The 25,544-nt window shown below is 45.3% G+C and overlaps 1 protein-coding gene across 2 annotated transcripts in view; it reads left to right on the top strand.

Annotated features, from left to right (window-relative positions):
• rngtt (RNA guanylyltransferase and 5'-phosphatase) overlaps window positions 1–25,117 on the top strand; it is a 45,407-nt gene extending 20,290 nt beyond the window's left edge. Inside the window, exons 11-16 of one of the 2 annotated variants that reach the window (XM_068753579.1) lie at window positions 489–653; window positions 10,018–10,086; window positions 15,242–15,342; window positions 19,099–19,165; window positions 23,526–23,649; window positions 24,661–25,117. In XM_068753579.1, coding sequence (XP_068609680.1) covers window positions 489–653; window positions 10,018–10,086; window positions 15,242–15,342; window positions 19,099–19,165; window positions 23,526–23,649; window positions 24,661–24,827 — 693 coding nt within the window. In that variant the 3' untranslated portion in view covers window positions 24,828–25,117. The remainder of the gene's footprint in view (window positions 1–488; window positions 654–10,017; window positions 10,087–15,241; window positions 15,343–19,098; window positions 19,166–23,525; window positions 23,650–24,660) is intronic. The other variant, XM_068753580.1, reaches the window with a different exon arrangement.
• Window positions 25,118–25,544: the final 427 nt, after the last annotated feature.

The following is a 25,544-nucleotide window of genomic DNA, read 5'->3' as shown; positions in this document are numbered from 1 at the left end:
ATTTGCTGGTATTAATGTGTTTCGAACGGATCATAGCGTAGGATCAATACACTCAGATCAACAACGGCTTCATCCCTCTGGGTTGCAGTCCTCGTTTCATGACTAGGCTAATACTAATATTGAGTTATTGAGTGGCTTTTCTATTTTCATTGATGTGAAAGACCAAAGTTCTGCCCACCCACCTCCTCATGCACTTTTAAAATCCCCCCCCCCCCCCCCCCCCCCGGCAGACCAATAACTCCGTCGGGGGCTCCTGAGAGGAGACGTGGCCTTTAGCAGACAGAAACAGAAGAAGATTCAAGATGAAGGCGCACTGGTCCGAAGCCAGTGTTTCTCTTTTTAGTCACAATCTCAAATCGTTCAATCTGTTTGAAAAGGTCTGCAGTAGAGCTGCAACAGACGCGGCTCCAACAAAAGAAAATGTACTGCACATTGTCATTGCATTAACATAACTTCATTCATTATGCTGTTTCCTTTGTGTCTTTCAGGGGCAACCCGTCGGCCAGTGCGATTTCAATATCCGACTGTTGTGCATAGAAAAGGAGATCATTTCTCCCAGGATGGAAAAGATGAAGACGGGACAGATCGACAAAACCAAGGATCCCTTTAGTGTCCGGAACAAGCCCTTCTTTGACATTCATGCAGCGCGTAAGGTAAAGTGAAGTGACATGTTGGGCCCTGCCTGAGACGGGGTTCAACCGGGACTTTTCGATATCAACTAACTTCTGCTGCAGTCCAAGAAGTTTGCTCCGGCTATTCGTTGAGCCTTGAGGTTTGCAGATGTCCAGCCTAGCCTGTTGTGGAGGGTGGGACCAGTTCAAAGTTTCTTTCTTGTGAACTTGTTGAAGGAATTTGACCTAAAAGCTCTGAGGTGGGCTGTTGCCTTTCCATCCACGCACAGTTGGGACAGCTGTGCGTGGATTCTGTTCCGATGAATAGTCCAGTCTCGCAACCGATCCTGTTGTTCACGAACGATTGCTACCAGAGCAACCTTTCCAGAGACCAGTTAAACCCCTTGTGTTTGTGTAGGTTTCCTTTGTTGGATACCTCCTGACCGCCTTGCTGTAATGTTTCAGAGAATTACTGCACAATGCATGATATTGATTCTGTTTTCATTCCTACGTTTGTTGAGTTTGCTCTTTTCTTTGTAGTCGCTCTGATAAAGAAATCCTCAAGCCTCGGGTTGTAGTGCTGTACGGTTCACTGGCGGACAGCAGAGCTTTTATCCTCTGGAAAGCGGCTAAGCTTTCCTCAAATGCCTGCACTTGTGCCCTGACATCAGGTCTGTGGGAGGTCAGAGTGTGATTAATTCCATGTGATGCCCGGGCCGAGATCAGTGGGGAGTCTTGGCACTGCGCACTTACAGATGATCAAAGTATGTGGAGGGGGGGGGAGTAGTTTCTGGCATGTCACATGTTTCTCTGCCAACCCTGATATCGTGGTGCTTTTGTCCTTCTTAGTGTGAATAGTTCGGTTACCTCTGGTTTAACCTTGTTCGCTACTCCACTAAGGACTTTAACAAAGCGTCAGCCGTCCACTTTTCGGGGGGGGGCCTGTTGATGAAGATGCTCGAGAAGTGAAGTCACCGTAGCTCTGGCTGGTTTCTGACTGCTCTACTGTGTTGTGCAGTGGCCATCTGCTCCCCATACAGCCACATCTCTGTTGTATGGGGGGGGGGGGGGGGGGGGGTAACTGGGATCTGGCTCATTAATTCATAGCGGCACAAGCCCCCACTTCATGGCTTATCGACCAGACGTTCCTTTAAGGGATATTTCCGTAGCAGAATGGAGTTGTATGATGCCTTTTGTCTGTTTTGTAAGAGCGCTGTTTTTCATCTTACACACTCGCACATTCATTCCTGCACTTCCCACCAGTTGGGACCATTTATTCTCTTTGCTTCCTCCACTCGTCCAATTATCTCACAAAGACTCCCTTTTTATATTACAGACGTTGCACATTGTGACAAGTTGATTGTGTTTTGGAATTCCCCATTCGTGTAGGTCGAATAGACTTGGCTGTCGGAATGTGTTTTGAGTAGAAGGCATTCTGAATTTGGCAGACTTGTTTATCACACGTCTGATGTTCACCAGACTGGTTCATATGCACTCTTCACTCGGCCTGGTACATAGCCTCACTACCGAAAAATACTTTACACAATGTTGTGCAAATGTTAAATTCAAAGAAAAACGCAAGTCGATGGAAACAAAATAGACATTTTGTGTTTATTTTATTTCCACACTTGTGATGGTTAGAATTTAATGAAACACACATTATTTTGCACATTAAGTTATATTTAAGGCTAACTGGAAATAGTTAAACAGTTGGAAGCGAATTAATTTGCCTTGGTGACGTGTTTTTCCATTTCATTGTGCACTGATAACGGCACAACCAACATAAAAACATCACTTCACGACGGTAGCGTCGGAGCCTTTTTGTGCTCTGTAATACACACCTTCAGATCTGGCCTGGGGGAAAAACCTATTAACCTAGTTTAACTAATTAGTTTTCCTGAGTGTCCTTGTCATGCCGAGTATAAAATAATCAATTCTGACTTCAAACCTGAACACCAGGAAAAGTGGAACCACTCAAAAGGGTTGAATGATTCTAGAAATAATTGTAAACATCCGATTTCTGAACATACGTCGCTCAAATTCCCTAATTCCAATGCGCCGCACGTTCCGCCTGTTGTTTTGAGCAAGCATTTGCTCAAGTGTGTGACTGAGATAAGCTCCGACCGAAGTGCTCTTGTGTAAGAATTACTGGTATATATACACGATGGGAGGTTTGCCAAGGCCACAAGTTACATTTACCCACGACTATATGGCTAGCGTTCACACATGGAGGAGGCCTTTTTCTCTCCTGATAATGGACATTGGTAAATTGGCCATATGTTAGCGGCACCGGGATTGTAATTTCCTTGCTCGCTGAGGCGATAGAATTGGCCATTTCCGTGCAGGATGCGTTTACGAGGCAGAAACTTGCGTTACTCCCAGGATTATAGAAATAGCTTGAGGGCTCCCGAGAGCTAAAGATGAGATTTGCATATTCTGTAGATGCTGGCTGTAACATCCATTTCAACTTGTATTAAACGCATTTCATTTGCTGCTTTGACTTCACTGGATGACCTTAAGGACGAATCCTCTCTAGTGCTGAAATTTGTTAAAAAAATTAGCTGCATCAAGACTAATTTTGTTCACCTGCTCTCACAGCGCCGTGCAATTCCATCCCGCTAATAATCGACTTGCAAACAATGACTGGGCATCTTCGGGGGGGTATCTGCTGTATACTCTCATGACTTCTTAAATCACTTGGTTGTTTTTTTTTTTTAATGAACTCGGCATCTTATCTCTGCAGAGCTAAATAGGCTGTCGTCATGTAACTGGATGCCCTTTGAAAGGTCACCGCAAGTGGAATCCTGGTTCCATTTTGAGTGCGGGGACGAGATGTGCATCTTCAGTTTTAATGAAAAGAGAGAGCGAGGAGAAGCAGCTGTTTGTGCATCGGAAGCGCTAATCCCAATCAGCTTCATTAGTAGCTGCAGCCGACCGCATAACGACAACAACGGCGGCGTGACTCTCCTTCCTCTCCGGTCTGCTCCGCCTCCCGTACTTGAATCTTTTGTAAAGGTCTTCCTCTCGTGGTCCTCCTGTCATTATAATCGGATCCAAGAGAGCGCCGTGGTTTTCCCTTCTCAACAGGCCAGGCTGGATAACAGAAGCAGCCGATCCTTAGCGGCGTGTCTCATTAGCTGAGTGTTGTCTGTCTGCAGGCTCCTTGTTGCTCGATGACCTCACACCTCCATTTGCTGTCTCCTGTTGTAAGATGTAGAAAAGCAACACCCCGGGGGTGTAGATTGTCTTTTGTCTCCTTTTATGTGTGAGCTTTTCCAGTGGATGAGCCAAAACCTTGATATTGTTCTGAGTTAAATATCTGCATTCCTTTTTGGTGAATTTAACCAGCTCTAATATGATTTCAGATGCGACGTGTGCTCAGTCTGTGTCTGGAATAATCTGTCGTTAGCTTTTATGCAAGGTAATGATAGATGAGAGAGTACAATCTGAATCATTTCTGCGCTCTCGTTACTTCATGTCAAAGGAGTAGTAGGTGCATTGTGTATTTCATCAGTTTTACTACACAGTTTTTGTACCTATGCTTAGAAATAGCATCCATGCATAAAACCTAAAGTGAGCGTTTGCCTGACTGAAATCTGAGAGCTGGCATTACCGGGCGATGCCTCATCGACTTCCGTGATGCCGCATCGACCGGAAAGATTCACACTGTGCTGTAAATCCTACAGATATTTTTTTTTGTCTTCTGTCTATGAGCTTTAAAGCAGCAGGCGTCACCCGTCGATGCCATCCGCCCCTCGACCGCGTCACGTTAAGTTTGTGTTCTCCCCACAACGTAAAGGCTAATTATTATATACGCATATATCAATGTCTGTGCGACGAACGAGCTTCCGTTTTTGGCTCTGAGTTGCGACCCGAGGTCTGACGTACGAGCAGATGAAAGTGAGCAAGTTTGTCGAAAAAAGGCAAAAATCTGTGCAGAACATAAAGTTAAGTTACAATTTTTATTTTTTTTAATTGTAGCAACGAGCAATAAATTGTAGAATCTCCAGATTCTGTCTGACATGCAGCCAAACCCCCGGCTCTGTCTGACACGCCGAGGAGACATCCTCCTCTCAGACGGCGCATGTAGAGGATGGCTGCCTCCCTGTCGTCGCCTCTTCACATTGCCTGGCTGCCTCTTCTTCTTCTTCTTCTTCTTCTTCTTCTTCTTCTTGATTTGATTGCGAGCGCTCGTCGGTTGTCTATCCCTTCCCCCGGAATCGGATGTGTCTAACTGGCAGCGTCGGCTTGATGATCAAGATCCAATATCGCCGTTCGATGATCCACAGACGTATTTATTCCACAACAAAAAAACAAAGCAAATACTACAGGAGGCAACCATCATTATCCAAAATGGAACATTAGCGCTTCAAGGCAATAAATCAACCTGTTTGCTGTTTAGTCCTTTAAAAAAAAAAAACATAATTGATGATTGATGATTATTCGTGATTTTGATCTGGAAACTTAAAATCATCTGAATCTCTGGGCTTTGAGACTCCAACTGAGAAGCAGCATTATTTAGCTGTGTTATTCTCAAGTACCCCGTAAAGACAGAATCAAATGGTGCCACAGCGCCTTGTTGTATAGCGGTGTTTACTCCTCTCCTGCTGGATGCTATAGGAAAGCTGTATTATTTATCAGTTTGGCGTTGGGCTGGATAACATGCACTTTACTGAATATGATATCAGCAAGGCTCCTTTTTAGAGCAGCTCTTTCTGCAGTAACAAAAAAATATTCTTTCATTTGTAAAGAACGAGCCTCAAAAAGAGGAACAAAGATAGCTGGACTAGAATGAATAAACTGACAGAACAACAACAGGAACTTTGGAAAAAATATTGCTAACTTCATAACGTTGAGAGGGTAGATTGTTGCAGTGGTCTCTGTTTTAATGAAGTAAGTTAATAGATACTAAAGTGTCGATGGGCTGGGTCGCTTATGTTTGCGTGTGGGGAAAAAAGGAAATCTAGAATTTAATTGTCCTCAAACGGACACAATTAAATTGCGTGCCGTGCCCTGATACGCCTCATCACGAATTCCTGTTCTGACCTTTTGGCATCCCTTCCTGAATTAATCCTCAAAGCATTTGATGTTAATATTTTCCTTTTAACCTCAATGGAATGTTTAATGTTTTAAATCTCTTTAAAGATAAAGATTGGATTTTGAAGGATGCTTAAGTTCCTCAGACTTGGTGACCTTGTCCGACTCCAGGCCAGCCAGTTTTTTCAGCAGCCCTGATGTGGGCTGGCTTCTGAGGCCTATTCATATTAGGCTTAAAAGGAGCCTCCAGCAACAACCCTCTAGTCTGACTGGAATATCAATCCATTCGCTCTTTGCCTTTGATTCAGCCCCCGCATCACCCAAACCTCCTCAGAGCAAAGGAGCATGAGCACACAAGGAAGACACGAAGGCTTCAGGAATGGAAAGGGCGTAGCGTCGGTACCAGGTTAGCCGAGGACCAACGGGACGTAACGCGCTCCTCGAGGTCCACGTTCCCCTGGAGCAGCTGCACGAATGTTTTCTTACCTCGCATCAGGCTATTTGCTCTATTCTCGTCACGTTTTTGTGGCGGAATTCATTCATTCATTCATTCATTCATTCATTCATTCTTCTAGCTTAACTGAACATCGCTGATTATTCTGTGGCGAAGCTTAACTTCTGGCTTTGCCGTCACCTTCGTGTTTGCCCTGCGGATGACGCCATTGACTTGCTTTGCATTCCAACTAAGTAGCTGAAGCCCAGCTAATGCGATCTTTGGTTCAAACCGCACCAAGAAATGGTCAACCAGAGTCCAGGTTAGAAATACAATTTCCCCACCGGGGTTACTTATATAAATAGGAACGCAGTCACTTGGGGCCAAAGGTGTAAATTAAATTAAATTAAAAAGAACATAAGCCAAAAGGTGGAACCCTGCAGACCTAAAAGGTTGCTACTACTACTATGGCTCGTCCCGTTAGGGACGTTCTCCACTTCACCCTGTCCTTTGCATCGTCCTCCCCAACACCAGCCGCTCTCGTGTCCTCCCTCACTAGGGCCATGGATCTTCTCCGGGGTCGACCTCTAGCCCTGTTCCCTGGCAGTTCCATTTATATTTACTCCATGTAAAGATATCCGATATCATTCATCATTGCGGCTTTTCAAGAAATGAGCCGGAACGCGAAACACTGGAGAGGAAAACGATCCGGTTTCCATCATCCTGACAGTCGCTCTCTCCTGAGATGCACGTGAGCGGCGGCTTCATCTCCCAGAGGGCCACGTTGTCTCGCCTCTGCCCTGGAGGGTCCAATGAAAGCTTAATCTCGGCGTTGGGGTTGTGCTGTTCGCCTCTGCCTCCACAGCCTTGCAGTCCAGGGCGGGGCGCAGCCTTATGTCTCTGTCTTTAAGAGGTTTAGTATGAAAGCAGGGTTGCTGCCCCCTCGCTGCATTATCGCCGCAAGGAACTTCCTTAATGTAGGAGGATGTGTGAGTGGAAGTCTTCTCTTTGCTCATCCCCCCCATCCAAGCTTCCGTGTGCTGAACGGAGGTGGGGAGTGGGTGTGCTAAGATGGCAAGAGAACTGAAATGGAACTCCCAGATCTCACCGCCTACATGCCGATCCCTCATAAAGGCAGCGCTTCTTTTTGGTCTGGCTATCTGCCTTTGCCATGTCGGCATGATTGTCGAGCTTTGTGTGATCTGCTGTGACGCATTCGTCATTCTGGAGAGCGCTGATGTTGCTCTGTGTTCTCTTCAGATACGGCTGAGAACAAATGGCTTCCTGTAGCTTCAGATGAATGTATGTCGTGGTCTTTAAATAGCTGATCCCGGAAGGCGTCTTTTAAAAAACTGCATTTTTGCATCAAGGTATTTTAGTGGTACCAACTATGGGGTGCACAGAGCATTTTTTGTCTGTGATTCTGGACTTCCCTGTTGGTGGAACCGGCCGGAGATGAATCCAACACCGGAAATTAAGCCCCAATAACACGTTTGAATGTTTCTAGGAAAGGATGATTGCAATTTATTTCTAATACTTCACTAACGTTTGAATCAGCCTTCCTTCTCTGCAGCAACTATTAAGTATTATACAGGAGTGGTCACTCTTCAGAGATATTTTTTTTTAGACTAAATGCGTCGTCACGGTGACGGCTATCAACCGAGCACCGGAGAAGAATTAAGTGGGACTAAAGCCGGCCTAAATGCATCGATGTCCGAGACAACTTTCACAGGAGCGACTCGGGTTCTCCCAAGCCTGGAGAGTTGATGTGTATGAAATGTTCTTCTTTAATTGCATCAAGTCTAAATGCTCTATTCTACACTTTCCTCTTTTTGTGATGGAGGTTATAATTGGGTTATTCTCCGAGCAGCACCAGGAAAGGTGGTGACGATCCGTCTTCTCCTTTTGCTGTGACGCTCGCCTTGGTTCTAATGATTTCTGGCAGAGCGCACGTCTCCCGATCACCTTTATCCTTATCAGCAGGCACTCAAAAAGGTTTGTGCGCGGTGGCTGAAATATCGAGAGCTGGACGGTCAGCAGAGCGACGCAGGCGCTATTGTAAAGTCAACCATTTGATTTTCCGTGTGTTTTTAGAAGCCACTTAGCTCCTTGCATGGATACAAAATGCGCTGCGTTCCTGCTGCAGTTCATCTTGATGGCTCGGACGGGACACCTGATATCCGCCGCAGTGCACTAATGCATTTGCTTTCTATTTTATTGACCCGTGCCATTTCCTGTCTGCCTAAATATACTTACACTCAGCAGGAGCACAGAGAAGAGGCAAAGTTGGATTCTTCACATGCAAGATTGCAAAGAAAAGCTCCTGTTGAAGGACTTTTTCTTTTTAATGTTTTATTGTCTTTAACAATTGATTTCAAAGGAAGGAAAAACATTGAAACGAAATTGCCAAAACAATCAAAACAATACGGTGCCAGATTGAATTGCACTGCAGAGCGAGGTGATAATAATCTGTGGGTTGCACCTTCCCCATTGTGCGTTGTAATTTAACCCATTGTTCCTGTAAAATTATAGGTAATTGTAGCTGTGAAGCAAAATAAATGCTATTCCTTTTAGCCTAATTGACAGTGATCGTGCAGTTTCTGTTGCGGTCTCCCCCTTTTAAAGAGCTCGCAGCCCTTCTGTCTGTCGTTATGTACAATAGAGTACTGGGTATTGCATTACGGCCGAATGTTCTCCAAAGTACACGATATGTGTTCAGATTGATTTCCTGCCTTCCCAGCAGCAGCAGATGCAGGTTTCCCTTGGTGGACAGCGCAGCAGGGAAGTCAATCGCACCACATCACGTTTGACTTTACGTTGGGTTCTATGTTTGTAACGTGGATGGGTTACGGCGAAGTTGCGCCTCCGTCTCATATCTCCGGTTCACTTTCTAAACATCGATGTCGGTGAAGACGAAGCACTCGGCGAACCTTGGTCGTCTCGTCCGAGCACACAAACTCCGCCGTGTGATTGGATGTGCCCCGGGACTGATGTGAGCTATCTTATTTCTAACGTTCAGCTCTGTTCTAATACAGATTTTTATACATCTGTTAACGCTCGTAGGGTTGATACAGCTGACATGCAGAATAAACGGTAAAGCAAAAAAAAAAATGCAGGAAAAGTATCTTGATTCACTTTTAATGTGATTAAATCAAATCCATGACTGTTTAATAGACAAAGATTTGCGTTCTCATTACTTGCCGTTACAAGTCCATAAATTGCTTAATTTTCTTCATCGAACTTAATGAATAATGAATGGACAGAGTTGGAACAGGAACGCCGTCTATCTTTTTTGGCATGCTTTAAAACATCGCACGTAATCCGTGTTCTAATTGAACAACATTTCTGTGGCGAATCTAATGAGGGAAATAGTTTTAATTGCATTTATGCAGTCTCATGTTACCTCAAGGCTCACAGTTTTCCTCTAGAAGAAGTCAAAACCCACAATAGATGAGCGAGGTTTCAGATAATGCACAAAAGAAAGTCTCGCCGAAGTGGATTCTGCCTCTAATATCGTCGTTGCGTTTTACCATGTCGTAAATACGCGCCCGTGTGCCGCAGCTCTGCTGTGTCTGCTCGGGTTTCGAGCTTCCCCGCCGCTCCTTGTTGTTGACCTGGGCTGTGAAGTTTGCAGACATCGATCTCTGACTGATGAATTAATCAGTGAAAGAGATATTTGAGTTGTCTCAGGCTGAAAATAAAGTGACTTCGGATGGAGTTGGGACTCAATTACTTGCCTCCTTTTAGAGGCCAAGTTATTGTTGGCAGACGCAAAAGGGTGTTGTACATTTTAGAAATCAATGCCATTTGTGTTCCCACCTCGAGCTTTCCGCACCAGTCTTGATTTTTGTTTATTTTTTGGGGTTGGGGGGGGTCATTGTTGCCTCACTAGAACAGAGAGCAGAGTCCTCATTGTCGCCTCCCTCTGTTTTTCAGCTACTGGAAGGCAGCTTCACGGCGCAGGTCAGCCATGAAGTGGATGGGCTTATCTTCCAGCCATGCGGGGTAAGCCTCCGTCTATGTGGGACTGTTTGATATTTATCAAAGTCAGAAGTCCCTCTGCCGCCCAGCTCCCACACACCCAATCATCAGCTTGTCATTACCCGACGTTTGTCACCGTCCGAATCCGTCTTTTCCTCTTCGAATGTAAAGGAAGCCACACTCCTACGTGACTTCACATAAACACAGCCCTCTCTGTTAGCAGCTGCACGGTAAAACAGACATATGGCCGCTCCTGCTCCGGTGGAAACGGCCCTGGAAAGCATCAAGTATTATTATTTTTTTGTCTCCTATAATGGGCACAAGGACCCGCATTCCGTGCTACCGTATGTGAAATATTCTATGGCGTATAGGGGTAGTGTGAAAGTGGGTAGGAGGGTGTTTTAGATCCGAAAAATAGGGCGCGATCATTGGTTTCTTTTTTAGCCGCATGTTATGCAAGAAATGCTTCTGTTTTGTTCTTTTCTTTGAACGACTATTGAATTTATGCAGACTCCAGAAAATGGTTTTCGCTTTAGAGCACTGCGTTTCTGCTTCTTCTGCAGCCAGCCGTTGATTTCAAGTCATATTTCTCCTCTTTTGCCTTTGACGGCTCGTGAGTGAACAAAGGGAAGGTGCTGAAAGCCCTGCAGCCCTCTGGCTAGAAAGGCTGTATTGGAGCTTTTATCAAACCCAGTAAGAACATTGCAAAAACATCACCCGCATCCCCGCCATGGATTACGAATACACTGTTTACCCGAGTGCGTGATTTGTTTGGCAGGTCTCTGAAGTGACAGAACTGTTCTATCAGTCAGAAAACTGATTGCATGGACAGATATTAATATTTATTTCAGCACGTACCACTTTTCATCTCGGTTAAATTCCAGACTGCGATTTCGATTTCGCAGCGCAGCGGGGGCTGCGTTATGACGCACGACTAGATTTCAGTAACGGCCACCGTAGACCCGGTAGCCCAGCCGGATTCATCAAGCTGTGATCGAGCTCGCTCTCATTCAGATGCTTTTCGTCGGTTCCCCCCGCATCCGACTGAAGGTTTACGGGGGTCTAGGTTCCGTGGGTCTCCCATAGCCAGGGAGTCGTATGATTATTCTAGACATTACACGAGACATAATGAACCAATAAAGAATTTAACTGGATCAGTTGTTTTCACTCGTTGATCCTTGATTGTGCGAATAAGGACATTTCGACAGTGACATCATCATGACAAGCTCATGCTCTGCAACGCGTCCTCGGCGACCAAACACAGTCGCGATAATGGCGAGTGTTAACAGCCGCAGTCCTTCTGATGCCAGGGTGACAGAGTACACACAACAGTCGCACTATTACTAACACAAGGCAAATAAGAATGCTGTTTGTGGGGCTGTTTTAAAATAGTCTGTGCTAATTTCAGCCGCTGCATCCTCCTCCCCCGTTGCCTTCAGCGTCACCGCTTTTATGAGCCTCTGAAGAAATGAGAGCGAGACAAAAAAAACCTTCCAACTCGATGCGTATCTGTAACAGAGGAGCCTTTTCCTAGAGGTTATTAAATATTAACAAGGGAAAATTAAGGATATTGGCTGCAGGCAGATAGGAGAACAAGGAGCATTGCCACTTGGCACTTTTTCAGCCTTTATGTGAAATAAGGTTGTAATATAATACAAAATCTAGCATTTGGAAAGGAAAATAGTGCAGTTTATTCTTTTTTACAGATGAGCTCATCTTGTCTATTTAGTCAGCGTCATGCAGAAAATGCTAACAGCAAGCCACTTGTCATTACGTAACATCCATGTTTGTGGTCATTTTGAATTTAAGGAAATGTTTTTAACTGGTTTAATTTAAAGATGTGAAAACAATTTAACTTTTTTGTCCTTTACTTTATGTAATCAGGCGATCGATGAACGGTTTAGGAGGTCGTCTGTGATTGCTGCGCAGCGTGAGCTAATCTTTCCTTTCGTGAATGGGATTAGGGTTGTTTTGGGGTTAATCTCGCTCCTTTACCTGCCCATTAGTAGTAGCGCAAAAGTTGAATCCGCGGCATCCTGCAGCCAGCAGCCGGCAAAAACAATGATTGCTGTATTGGTTATACTTCTTTAAAAGTGTGGGTCACCATTGTTTTTTTTTTTCTGTGAAGAATATTCTGTACTGGGCATTGTACTCTTCTGGTTCAATATTTTCTACCTTGCTTTGCTTCCCATGTTTTCGATCGAAGTGAAAACGCGGGGGCCTTTTTTTGCACCTTGAAATATGGTTTACCCTCCATCCAACACACCCGAGGCTATTCCTGGATGTTAAAAGGACAACAAATCTCTTGAACACTGCCGGTCGATAACTTGTCATTCTATGTTTGCTGCCATCCCTACAGATACTAATAGTTGACCTCCCTCCCTATTTTCCCATTTCAATAAAGTTATACCGTTTTGTCCTTGCAACCAGAGCAAAGTTAATTGTTTAAATGATGCCATTCATATTTTTATTACAGGAGCATCCCTAAAGCTATAAACTCCAAAAAAAAAAAAAGGAAGGTTGTTTTGATGAGCAAGTCCAGTTTAGTCCCTCATGACCTCCAGGATACTTCTAGTAGTATAGTTGTACTATATTGCATAGTATTTAATCTATGTATTAAAAAGCCTTACTTGAACTAGAAACAGAAAGCCCCAACGTCAGCATCGTCTTGCTTTGCACAGCTTATCCTGCTGCTGGTTCCTGCAGCCGGGTCACATTGTTGTTTATAAAAACTGAAAGAAAGAGAGAACTAAATCAAATTTTGTAAAGAGAGAAATAAACGAATAAGTGCATAAATTAATGAATTAGGCAAATCTAAAACTGTCAGATTGTGGAAGATGACGGCAATAAAGGGCCCAGTTACCCCTCGCAATGCAGCTGGCCATGCAACAGAGATTTAAATGTCAATAAAGGTGTGAATCTAAATTATTATCTCGCAAGTAATTAATTTTACCTGATAATCGGGGCGGGGGTGAATTTTCAACAAACTTCTTTTTTTTTTGCAGTATTTTTAAGATGAAGGCAAAGAGAGGGTTTGAATCCCGTTGCTGGTTTCAGCAGAACGATGAATCTGAATGGAATCTATATGAAGGGGGTGTGATGCATCCTCATGAAAACCGGGAAACAGACGTGTTTAGTTTACCTCAGTCCTCTCTTCAGACTTTAAATTGCTACCTTGAAACGGCAGGCGATTTCTATGCAGTGATTCTTGCATGAAAATGAATTTGATGGAGGAGAAATGTGTTCCCGAATGGAAGGCTGGGCCTGAAGGTCTGTTTTGCACCTCGATAAAGAAGCCCCTTGTTTCGTATGTGCAGACACTTATTGACAAGACGGGCAGCGGTAATGGAGATGAGAGTTCGACTGGCAACACTCGACCATTGAGTGATGAATTTGAAGGTTGTCTGCTCATCTAGAGTCTGATTGCGTTGACTTGGATTGCCTGAAAGCAAATTTCACCCCGGTTGAGAACAAAGAACCTTCACTTTAGATTCACTTTGGATCCTCCGAGTCATGGCGCTACCAAGCTTTTACTACGCATTCACTTTTAGATGTTTGCAGGCACTTTTAGTGCGTAAACAAACCTCTTTGTCTTGGTAGAAATGGATCCTATAGGCAAAGGTTCTGATGCCTCAGTCTGAAAATACGTAATTAAAAACACACACACTCTGCATTCAAAGCTTAGTTAGCTTAGTATCAGCAGTTCAGAATCTGAATGGATTTAATTGTCGGTGAAAAGGGTTTCACAAAGTAAGAATTTCTGTCGGTGGCAACATGAAACATGAAAGTCACGATAAAAATAGATGAAGATTAAAAAAATATATAGGAATATAAAAATGTACCACAAAACAGTAGTACTTGATGTACATAAAGGATCAAAGTAAAAGTATTTATACTGCAGAAGAATGGTTATTTAGTGTTTTACTGTGATGCTTTCTGATCGCTATTACTATTCAAATAAGGGTGTTGCATTTGATGTTGTTGCTGTTTAAGATTGAGCTAATAGTTATTTTATTAAATGCAGTTGGTGTGATGTGTGTGTGACGAAACCCGGAACACGTTGCTCTCGTTCCTCGAGTGCATCAATCAAACGCTTCTAGAGCTCAACGTGCAAAACTTCTACCGTGCAAGTATCGGACTACTTTGTGTTTTAGTTCTCCAGGAGGTTGCACCATTTGTCTTTCCCATTCCCTGATTTATTGTCGGAGTCGTTCGTTAGACGCCCATATTTAATTTCTCTTTTGGAGCTGCGTGAGGGGAAATAAATCACCGTACAAGAGGTTATGTTCGACGCCTGACGCAGCTTCGCATAACTAACTGCATCGAAAAAATGTTCCTTTTCCACACACCCACGGCTTCAAGAGAAGAGATGTTTTCAGTCGAGGCTTTTCAGAAGAGACGTGCCCTCCTTCCCCGTCCCTCCAGCTCATCGTGGTGAAGAGCCTCCTGGTTTCAAAGCCCAGGAAGGCCACCTCCCAGGTGGACAAAGCAATAGGACGCGGCTTAGACTTTGGTCTCAAAGTCCTTATTTGGTCACGCGCTCCACACACTCCTTGAAGTAGACTTCTGTTACCGAGCAACCCGAGAGTGACGGAATCTGATCGTGTGCTCCCGCCTCCACCCTTCAAGCCTTTACGCTTCACATGTTCCCGTGCACTTCTTTGCGTGTCCTCTGAAATGTCAGGCGTGCATGAATAATCAGAGTGATGGAGGAAAGCAAGTTGTTTGGCTGCATTGTCATATGTTGTGATTGAAAATGTGCAAATGTGTTGAATCATAATTTGTCAGCCTGGAAATGGCCATGCGAGGCTATTTGTGTGCCCCCGCCACGAGAGGATCTACATAATCATTTCATCTATTTTTGTTTTGTGTTGTGTTTTTCGATTTGTCGCCGACGATCAATTTATTTCCGCATCCTCCTGCTTTGGACGGTTACAGAGCAACAGTGAATCGTAAAGGGAGCTTAATTTGTTCAAGGATCATTAACGGTGACTTGCTTAAAAAATTACTTTTTTGCTCACAAATTAAATGGTTGATAAAATGGAACAGCTGCTCATGAAGGCACAATGTCATCGTTGTGTGGAGGCAGCGATGGTGTGTATTTATCCACAGAAAATCTCCTCTTCGTTAATCTTTTGTTCTGGATTGGGTGTGTGTCCCCCCCCCCCCCCCCCCACAGAGGTACAAGGCCGGGCGGTGTGACGACATCCTGAAGTGGAAGCCACCCAATCTGAACTCGGTCGACTTCCGTCTCAAGATCACCCAAGTTGAAGGAGAAGGGTAAGTCACTGTTGCCGGGGAAACGCTCTCTGATGAATCTAATGGCACATGAGAATGCTTGGGAGTTACCCAGACACACAAATGTACAGAATGTGTGTGCGTCAGCATCTATAGCCAATTCATTGCTATACCATTAATCTTTTCTTTTCTTTGTATTCCATCATTTTCTTGGAATACCTTTCTGCCTTGGGAGGTATCAATTATTCAGGCCCTCAGTGCTTCGCCCTGAGCCCTCACCCTGATAAGCATTAGATCTTTGCAGAGAAAAGGTTTCTGCGGCCCTTAAATGGGAACTTGTGTCTGATCTAACTGACTGCATTGTTAGATTTATGACCAGATTGGAGTCCAGAGTCTTTCTAAGGATTCTTCACCATGCAGACTGCTCTGCCTGGGGATCGGAACCTCCAACCTTCCCATGGTTGGAGTCGACTCTTAGCTGAGCCGCGGCTAAGCGTTGGTTAAAAGTCTCAATCATCAGATGAACAGCAGGTCAATATTTAATGTGGAAATATGTCAGAACAAGTTTCTGATTACTTTGCCCGACATTCATGATTTCCAGAGGATGAATCTTAACGATACCGACGTTCCCCTGACGTTTCTTTTCAGGTCACCACAGAGGAACATTTCTCGACGTTCCTTTGCCGATGGCGGCTTTTAGCGCATATCGCCACACTCGAGTAGCGTCTCACAGTTCTGCTGGCATGGCTGCAGACTCGTGTTCCTGTTTTGTTCCACGCTCAGTGTGCGAGTATTGTCGGCGTGCAGACAAACGGACCCATAGTAACGAGGTTTCTGGTCATCCTGCCCTTTTCTCTCTCTCTCTCTCTCTCTCTCTGAGAGCCAGAGGACCTGGGAGATTATCCCGGCTTTGTGGTTATGAGCAGACTTCCATTTACCACCAGCAGCCTGAGAGGAACGCAGCAGGGCAGAGCCACTCATATTACTCCAAAGCCAGACAGCGCGCCGGCTAGTGGGCTCCTCCCTGTGTGTGGGAGTACACAGACGAATATTGTCACTCGAAAAATGCCCTGATATTTTCCCTAAAAGATGAATTTTGCCGGTGGCGGAGGCTCAACAGACCTCACTCAGACTTGGTGTAGGTTTTTTTCCAGATCTCTTTAGTTGCTGTCTGAGAGAGGAATGGAATGACAGACATGTAAGAAAGCAACAACTGTTTATTCATCAGCCCACACAATCAATCCTCGGGCACGTCTTTGTGCACCGCTGAGACATACAGCCTTGCAGGTTTTATTACCTTCTCTGAAGGAAAGCACAGAGGCAGATGGCGATTATCGTGCAGCGGGAAAAATGGAGAGGTGAAAAAGAACAAAATGGAAAGATGATGCAATTCCAGGAAGCGGGCCCAGTGGCCACGCTCGGCGTGGACTGCAACGCTCTCGTGCATTGTAGAGATCGCCTAAATTACGGATAATATGAGACGATTTTACATGGAGGTCGTGACTAATGGTCATGCCATCATTCGTTAGCCGAGAAGCGATTGTGAAGACCCAGAAAGGGGGGGGGGGGGGGGGGGAGGACCGTGTGACGGGGTTTGATTAGCTCTCTAGAGGCCATTACGGCATCCCGATCCATATAACATACAAAGGATCCAGAGCCGAGACTGCCGAGCCAAATAAAGCTAAGAAGCGTGATCAATGCTTTCCAGCTTTTAGCGGCGGCCGCGCTACCGTGAGAGTTCGTCTCTTTTGTGAGACTCAACCCGCCATGAGGACTCTTGGAGACTCTGCATGGTCTCAGGGTTTCTGAGATTCCTCTGCTCGTACCTTTCAGCTGTCGACACGAGCGCGACTTTTAGATTGTGGATTCGGCGTTCTGATTGCCCGGCTCTCTCCTTTCGGCACCACATCAAAGGATGTGTGTTCCCCGAGTAGCAATGTGTTCCTCTTGGGGCGTTTAATGTCAAATTGTTCACCGTCGTACTTACATTTACAGCGTGTGTTCCATTATTATTCAGTGTGTCGCTTTCTCTTTGTAGGAAGTTGTAATAGTCCATGAAGACATGCTCAGAGTTTCCATTATACCTTCTGAATTACTTCCACTGCCGATGGCACTCAGTCCCCTTTTTTCATTTTCATTCATTTTCACAGGAAAATTCTAATTACGGTAAGTGATGTCAAAACACAATGGAGCAGTTAAATAGGGCACAAATGTTGTTTCTCGCCATTCTTTCAAACTATTCTGGTATTTGCATGAGATTTATCGGCTCAAAGAAAGAATATTATAGAGAAGTACATCCACGGGTAGACAGTACGTTTGTCTTATTTTACAACCCTTCTCTTATCCAAATCATCAAGTCCCTTATCTTCGGGGAAATTTAACCAATCCCCGTCAGCACATCGTTTTTTTTTTTTTACATTTGTAATTACCTTAATTTTCCACGTTTTTCTTGAGCTTTTTTTGACTTATAGATCCTTACACATCGTTCCAGCTGTCCTGTCGCACCAGTCTCAGTTCATGCTGTTCAAAGGCCACGGTGACATTTGGCATCCTCTTGGTTGCTTAAACAGAAACTCCTGCCTTGTGTTAAACCGCTTGCGTCACCTCATCTGACCTGGGGCCAAAAAATTGTCTACTCCATCTCACCACATAGACAACGTCCAAAGGACAACTGCATTCATTTACTCCGCTATTCACATTCCGCTCCTGTGTTCGGCCACACGGAAGGGAAATTGAAACACCCGGTACTCGAGACATAAACAAACCGCGGTTGAGATAATACAGCGTTTCCCGCCGCTCTCGTTCATCACTCGGACGTTTTCAATGGGCCCTCTGTTGTTTGATTCCAGATGACCTTGTATTTGAGAAAAATGCTTATGTTTTGAAATGAGGTTTGAAGCTGAGGAGCCTTCTTGGTGCGCCCTTTTGCCTTTCCTTACTTTCCTTTTGTTTCACTTGTGCATGACATAAGACATTTCTGTTACTGACTGGCCTTGATGTTGATTCAGTCAATCAAGGAGACCAAGACGAGGGTCGAGTAATGTCCGCACGCTTACCAGACGTCACCAAACAAGTGATCCCTGATCCGTTCACAGGATTTGGAAACAACCGAAACATGGCACACTGTTGCTGTAGAAAACTGCGTCATCATTGCTAGATCTTTTGTCGTGGTTTTTGACACTATGCACATTAATCCTCTTTATTATTAGAACCAATGACGAGAGTGGACTTGATGTCTTGGCGCGCGTCCATCCCCATGAGTGCATGACTATTTGGCTTTCTTAATGTCTGCTGCTGCTTCCTTCCTGCTTCTGCCAGCTATTATTACCCAGGGGGGGGGGGGGCATGGTGTATTGAAGTCTCCAAATGGGGTGCATTAGACCGAGTAGCCATGCGGCTGCTCTGCCATTAACTGCGCTCCCTAGCCTCCCTTATTGCCGTTCTAAAAATGGCGAACCCAAATGAGACCAGAGCCAGCGTCACTCGACTCGGTCCAAGGAAACGGCGTGTGATTAAGACATCTGTTGGGCGTGATCTCCGATGATCACGCAAGACACTGATGGAGGGCAGCTTGCTGCATATACCTCCGACCTTGTCTTCAATCTTTACGTCCTTTACGTCCAATTGTCTTTCTTTTTCCGCACAGAGACAGACGGGCTCCGAGAGGTACAATCTCACGTCTCTCCTGTTCTGTTACTAGCTAGAAAATGGAAGTGGCGGCGTGACTTCTTTGCACCTTTTTTGTGTGTGTTTTTTTGGGGGGTGTTAACCAATATCTTTTTTTTTTTATCTTTGTAGGCTATTAACAGAGACTGTCGGCTTGCTGTACGTCGGCAGCCATGACGGGCCCTTTGCAAAGATGAAGGTGAGGACATAAATGTGCTGCTCTGTTCAATTCCAACAATTCTTGTGCTCCGCCAGCTTTCCTCAATCATGATGCAAGAGAAGAAGAGGGATGCACTGTCACCGTGTGAAATGAATGTTATTGGTTTCATTATAAGTATAATTGTTTTGCTGAAGGTTAACACTCATCTCGTAGCTGAGGCATTTACCACCAAGCTTTCATTTCAAATCGAGTTTTTTTGCAAATATGTCTCTGTTCTGCACACATTTTTAATCAAATCCCCATAAAAGCTTATTTTCTGTCGTGTTAAATTGCTGTTTATAGAACCCTCCCTTCCTCCATAGTTATCTGTTTCATCAGTGCACAGAAGTCATTCATTTATTCATTTCATCATTTCTTCTTGGTTGTTTTCGTCTTTCTGTGGGACCTTCCCTTATTGCAATTTCTTTGCTTGGTTCCAGGGGAGACGATTTCAACTGCTGCTTTCTGTTACGCTTCCTCCCTTCTCCCAAGGTTTTTGGGGTGTAGTCTTTTGTTCAGTGGGGGGGGGGTCTGGGTTGGCTACACCCCAGCGATGGATGTTGGATGGGAGTGGGAGGACATCATGCACTGTTGGACTTCTTAAACTCTTGCATGGCATGCATTGTTTATTTCTTGTTGCCATTTGGGCAGATTGAGACCCGATGAACAAAGATTTATATTTTATCATGTTGTAGTTTCTGAGAAAAATGAAGGCCTCATATGGAGGACATTCATTAGAATTTCAAGAAAACAAAAAGTCACAATTAAATGGTGATGCCATTTGGTGCCAAAATGTACTATTGTGGTCCAGACAACAAAAAATGTGAAGACGCCGCATCTTAAAGTCTGTCTAGATAAACGAGAAGCAATATTCCTCTTCCACCTTCTTATTACATTCATCTTGCAGTTTCTTTTTTGATGCATATTCCTTCAAATGCGTATTTTAATGGCGGATAGTCACACGATCCATTTCCTTAGCCCGCCAGTTCCCATGAATCCGCTCTGGGCTACGCGACGCAACCAGGTGTAGCGTCTCTGTTCGCTGCTCGGTCTCTGGAGCTCCTGTCAGGGAGTCGAGCGAGCGCTGCAGCCCCCGAGGTCGTCTTCTCTCCGCTTTCATGGGGGCTATTTATTGCTGTGAAACACGTTTCGCCTTCAATCCAAGAGTGAATATGCAAAATCAAAATCAAAAAATTAATAAAAAGTTCGACCCGGTTGATTTTTGCTTTCAAAGCCGAGCACAAACGCCATTAAGCACTTTTCAACACACTCTCAGCAATCAGGTACTAAAATTATGCCCTTTTTTTATATTCAAGGCTGTGTATTGCTTGTAATTATTTAGTTGTTGTTTCCATGGTTACAATTGGAATTTGGGCTCGTTCTGCGAGTGGGATTTGTCTGTGATGAGGCGTTCCAGGGTATAAACACTCCGGGCATGGATGGGATTATGTCAGACTTTTATTTCATGCTGCGGAGAGACAGTCATGAACGCGAGTAGTTTACTTCAAGAGGGCTCAGACGGGATTAGCCGTCTGTCCTTCAGTCAATATCAGTTCATTCGCAGAGTCTTCGTCTTTTATTGAATCAAATTCACCCCTGATCTATTGCTTCATTCCTTACGCTCGCGATGCCTTCAGGGACTAAAAGGACTTGTGAGACGGAGCACTGGAGATGAAAAGAGTAAATATTTAAAAAAGGGGCGAACAGGTTGAAAACTTCCTCTGCATCCAGGACATATTCACAAATTGTTTTCTGGCAACCTTCAAAAGTATTGAATCATTTAGGGAGATTTGCAATTATTTGTTTTTCTGTTTAATCAACTGTGAATCACAATTTAAAAACGAGGAGGTTCGTTTTCTGTTCGCTTTGTAAGATTTGTGACTCACTGGATTTGTGAACGACGCTAGTAATAATTGCATAACGTGAGGCCTGAATGAATGAATGAAAGGTCATGCGTGGCGTTGGCTGGCCTGAGTAATCACATCTTTCAGCTTGTGAAGTCAGAGTTTCTTTCTACGACGTCGTAGGACAGACGACTTGTTGCGCATCCCGCCTGTATTAAAGATTGAAGATTCATTTTCATCCTCTCTGCCAGCCTGGCCTTCCCTTCTGAAGGGAGCGTACTTTTGCATCTTCACTTGTTCGTTCATCCGCGTCCTCGTTATTAGAATGGACCCGAGCGCCGCCTTGTTGCCGACCTGCAGGCCACCTCTGATTAAGTCTGGAATAAAACAAATGCACGGTCGGTCGGAGAGCAATATTGCAGAGGGGAGAGGAGGAAAAAGCTGCAGGAGAAAATTACAACCATTCCCAGTGCTTTTCTTTGACTCTTTGATAAAGCTGCATTTGTGCGCGTTCTCGTTCACCCTCGGCTTCGGTCGAGATTATCGAGGTACATAATGGCGCTGCCTCGGCGCAGAGCTAATGCCCGTTTCATCAGCATTCTCTGTTGGCCTGGCGGCAGCCGTGGAGCAGGACACAGGAAGCCCGCTAAACGCCTGACCTGAGACTTCAACTTGACCAAAGCTCGACCCGGACTAGACGTGTTATCCAGACGCTCATCCTCCGCCCGTTCCGATCCACTGCTCCGGTCCGGGTCTGAATCTCAGGTTCCCACCTTTCTATCGGAACCTGCGTTCTGCCTTTCACTCGGCAGCTCTTCTTCGGGGTCTTCTTGGCTTTGCACTCGCGTCGGTGAGATTTGCCGACTCGTTCACAAGTTGTCCGAAGATAGTTCGACTAAAAAGCGAAGCTTGATTCCAACTCTGTGCTTCACTCATAGAATATGATGGTGAAATGCATCACTCTGATCGTACTCGGAAGTATTTCTGTGCTTTTTTCCTGCTGGCAGGCCTTCAGCAGCCCTTTTTAGATTCCTTCTACCCTCGTAAATGCATCCAAACACGCCATTGTTACAAGTGAAGCGCGCACAACGGTGGCTGGCGTCAAACCTTTGTTCCGTTTGTTTCCTCATCCGAACAAGCTCGGATTGGAACGCGAGTGCAGAAACACTCTCCTGCTCTGCCGTAATGCAACGCTGGCAGATAAATAGTTCAGCTGCTCAAGCTCCTGGTAACTGGAGACGCACATGCGCTGCGATAAAGAGACAGATTTGGACGGATTCAGCACCGAGTGGCGATGAAAGGCGGCAGCCAACGCGTCTTTCTCCACCAGCGGGACGAGATCCCAGCTTGTTGAGGGGCGTCCTCCCTGCTTGCGCTGCCCCTCGCAGCCCTTTGGCAGCTCGCTGCGCCGCGCTTTAGGGGCGCCCAGAGATTCTGTCGCTCATTAAGACGCCAAATAAAAGAAGATTTGATGCGCTGTTGGTCTCGTTAATGCGCCGAACGCCTTCGAGTCGAGATGAAAAAGGTGACGCCTCCAGAGATTAATCAGAATTTTGGGATTCTGACGGCTGCTAATTATGATTTTTATTGAGTCGTGATTCTTCTCATTTCCATCAGACAATAATTCTCACTTCTTTCTTCTCACTCTGTGTTTCCCGTCTGATTCTTGACACTCGCTTGCGAGACCAGATGCTTCACGCTTCGGGGTCAGCGCCCCTCCAACCGGCCACCTCTTCATGTCTTCGGTTTCCACCGATAATCAGTCACGTCTTTCGGCTGTGCTTTTTTTTTGCCTCCCAGCAGATCTCGGATCTGCATTTTCCCCAGTCTTGAGAATCCTCTCGGTGAGGCGCAGTCCCCAGACGAATAAACAACCGATGCTCAGATGTCTTCTTTGACTCGCGCTGGATCGTCAGCATCGTGTTTTATACGACGCTGTGCTAAATACTCGTGTGTAAAGCAATCTGCAGCTCAGGAGAGGAGAGCAGCAACTGTTGCACTGCTTTGTCGAGGTAATATCTCGGCGGTCCAGATTGGTCAACGCTCATTTAGAAAAACGTCGGATTCATCCAGAATCCTGGAGTTACGTTATCTCGTAATTAATTAATATTGCATCAAGGAAAACAACTTCCTTGAAACCTGGAACGCTAGTAGACGTCGCTTTTCATATCGGGTTGTTTTCCAAATGCCGATTAGTTGCAGTTGTCATGGTGACGCCACACAAAGCTGCTGTCACACACCTTTCCACCAGTTCTGATGATCCTCTCATTAATCCAGGCTCTGTTCCAGTCTAATTTCAGATAATCCCAAGATTTCATCCCTGAAGTGGGAAAACATTTAATTTATCATAAATATAACATTAATCAGAAATCTAAAATAAGATGATCTCTGAACGCAGACGTCGGAGGGCTTTGTCGTGTCGACGGGACGCGATGACAGCGTTGTGTTTCCATTCTGCCCACTCTGTTGTCGCAGAAATCCAACCGCCGCTGTCCTTTTCGTCTTTGTCTGCGCAGGTCACTAAAGAGTTGAAGCAGTACAACAACAAGATCATCGAGTGCACCTTCGCCAACAACAGCTGGGTGTTCATGAGGCAGAGGGTGGACAAGAGCTTCCCCAACTCCTACTTCACGGCGATAGGTGAGGCCTTGTCCTTCCGCTGTCCAGCAGTCCGTTCGTACGGCGGCGGCGAATAACGGCCAAGCAAGCCTGCATGAAGAGAAGCGTGTAGCATGTTGGCATCAAAGATTAAAGGGGGCGTCTCAGAGTAATTCATTCTAATCTCAACAGATCTTTATAAAGTTTATGGTCTTAAGAGTATCTTAAATCCATATGAAAATGCACCAGGAAACAAATAAACGAGAGTAAAACTCAGACAGAATATAACAGTGAGAAGACTTGTTTCTTTATCAAAATGCCGATCTTGCAGAGCTGCACAGAGAAGCACGTAAAAGTGCACGTCGAAGTGATAAAAACACGAAGCCTAAGAGAGCGATAATAAAGTTTCAGGAAGGAATTGCAATGATGGAAAAAGACGCTCCTGAATTCTTGAGCTTTGAATCCTCAGGCAGAGAAACAAAAACAAAAAAAGAACACCCAGGATCCGTCCTTCCATCCAGCATAATGGAAATCCATTCAGTACTTTTTGCATAATGTTGTTGACAAATAAACAAATGGACTCTGGCTAGGCAAGGATAATAAAAGGATTTTCGTTTGGGCTTCACACCCATTGGCTTCGCCGGATGAATAGAATAGCCGTCGTAGCGGCCCGCCAGATAAACACGCCAGAGTGTTTACACGGGCATGAAGTGGGTCCGGTTCACAACCAGGTCGGCGCAGAGCACAGAATCCTGAATGTTCTGTTGGTGCAGAACCGAAAACAAGGCGCTGGCCGGGACGATGCGCCGTCACGACTCACCTGCGAGCGAAAGATTAGCAACTGGCTGAGCAATCAGTTAATTTATGCATTATTCATCGGCGGCTGCTTGTTTGCCTGCGATAAAAAGAAATAAAAATTCAGTGTTCCATGATGCTGGAGGAGATGTAATCTCCGTTGTAGCTTCCTTCAGTGTGTGTGTGTGTGTGTGTGTGCGTGTGTGTGCGTGCGTGCGTGTGCGTGCGTGCGTGTGTGTGTGTCGTTTCGCTCTTCAGCTGTATGTAAAAGCATCCTGGAGCCCGTCACGAAGGAACTCCTCCTGCTGCACGTGGACCGCTGTTCCCGAGGCGTCCAGGCCCTGACCCAGAAGCACCCGCGCGACCCAGACTCTGAGCTGATGCCCCCTCCCCCTCCAAAGAGGCCCGACCGGGCCATCCCGTAGCCCGCCGCCGGCGCTTTTGGACCGCTCTCCAGTCACAGTGTGAATCACCAGCTACACCAAACGGAGAAGACTTGTCACAGTTTGCTTTTCAGCCTGTCCGTGTCCTTCAGAACTTTTAATCGACTGCCTCCGCATCCTTAATTTACCTTCGTAGCTTCGACCGCTGTCATTCTTATTAAAACGAAAAATGCAACGGCTGGTTTTGTTTTCCCATTTATCTTTTATAACGTTTATGCTAATTGCTATTTACCCACAGGGAATTTGTCAAGATGACAGTTGGCGCCTGGCAACGGAAGTCCTTGTTTACGTTTTGTCAGTTAGTCACTTATTTGTACTGAAGGAAGAGTAAACAGTCAAAGCTCCGCCTCCGGCCTGCGTGCATTTTTAATGAGGAAGCGCACTTGAAGCCTCCAAGATCTCATTTAGATCAACGCGAAACTGCACGGGTTTGGAGTTTTAGAGGTTTGTCACGTGTCTTGATAACGGCGGGCGCTCGGCGATGAGTTTTTAAATGTTTTATGAGGCGCATCTGTGTGGACTTTTGTTTTAAAGGCCGTGACAGTTGGTCTTTAAATCTTAATTGGTGGGTAGGGCGAAGACATCGTGATTTATCCGGCTGAACAATCGAACTGCGACGGCGCGGTAAAGTGTGAAACATGTCTGGATGGCAAAGAATCAAAAGAAAACCCGACTTGCAGATTTGCTTGAGGGATTTCT

Source organism: Brachionichthys hirsutus, chromosome 20, assembly GCF_040956055.1.
Source record: "Brachionichthys hirsutus isolate HB-005 chromosome 20, CSIRO-AGI_Bhir_v1, whole genome shotgun sequence".
Taxonomy (NCBI): Eukaryota; Metazoa; Chordata; class Actinopteri; order Lophiiformes; family Brachionichthyidae; genus Brachionichthys; species Brachionichthys hirsutus.
Note: the sequence above shows the minus strand (reverse complement) of the source record. Positions and strands in the feature narration are given on the sequence as shown.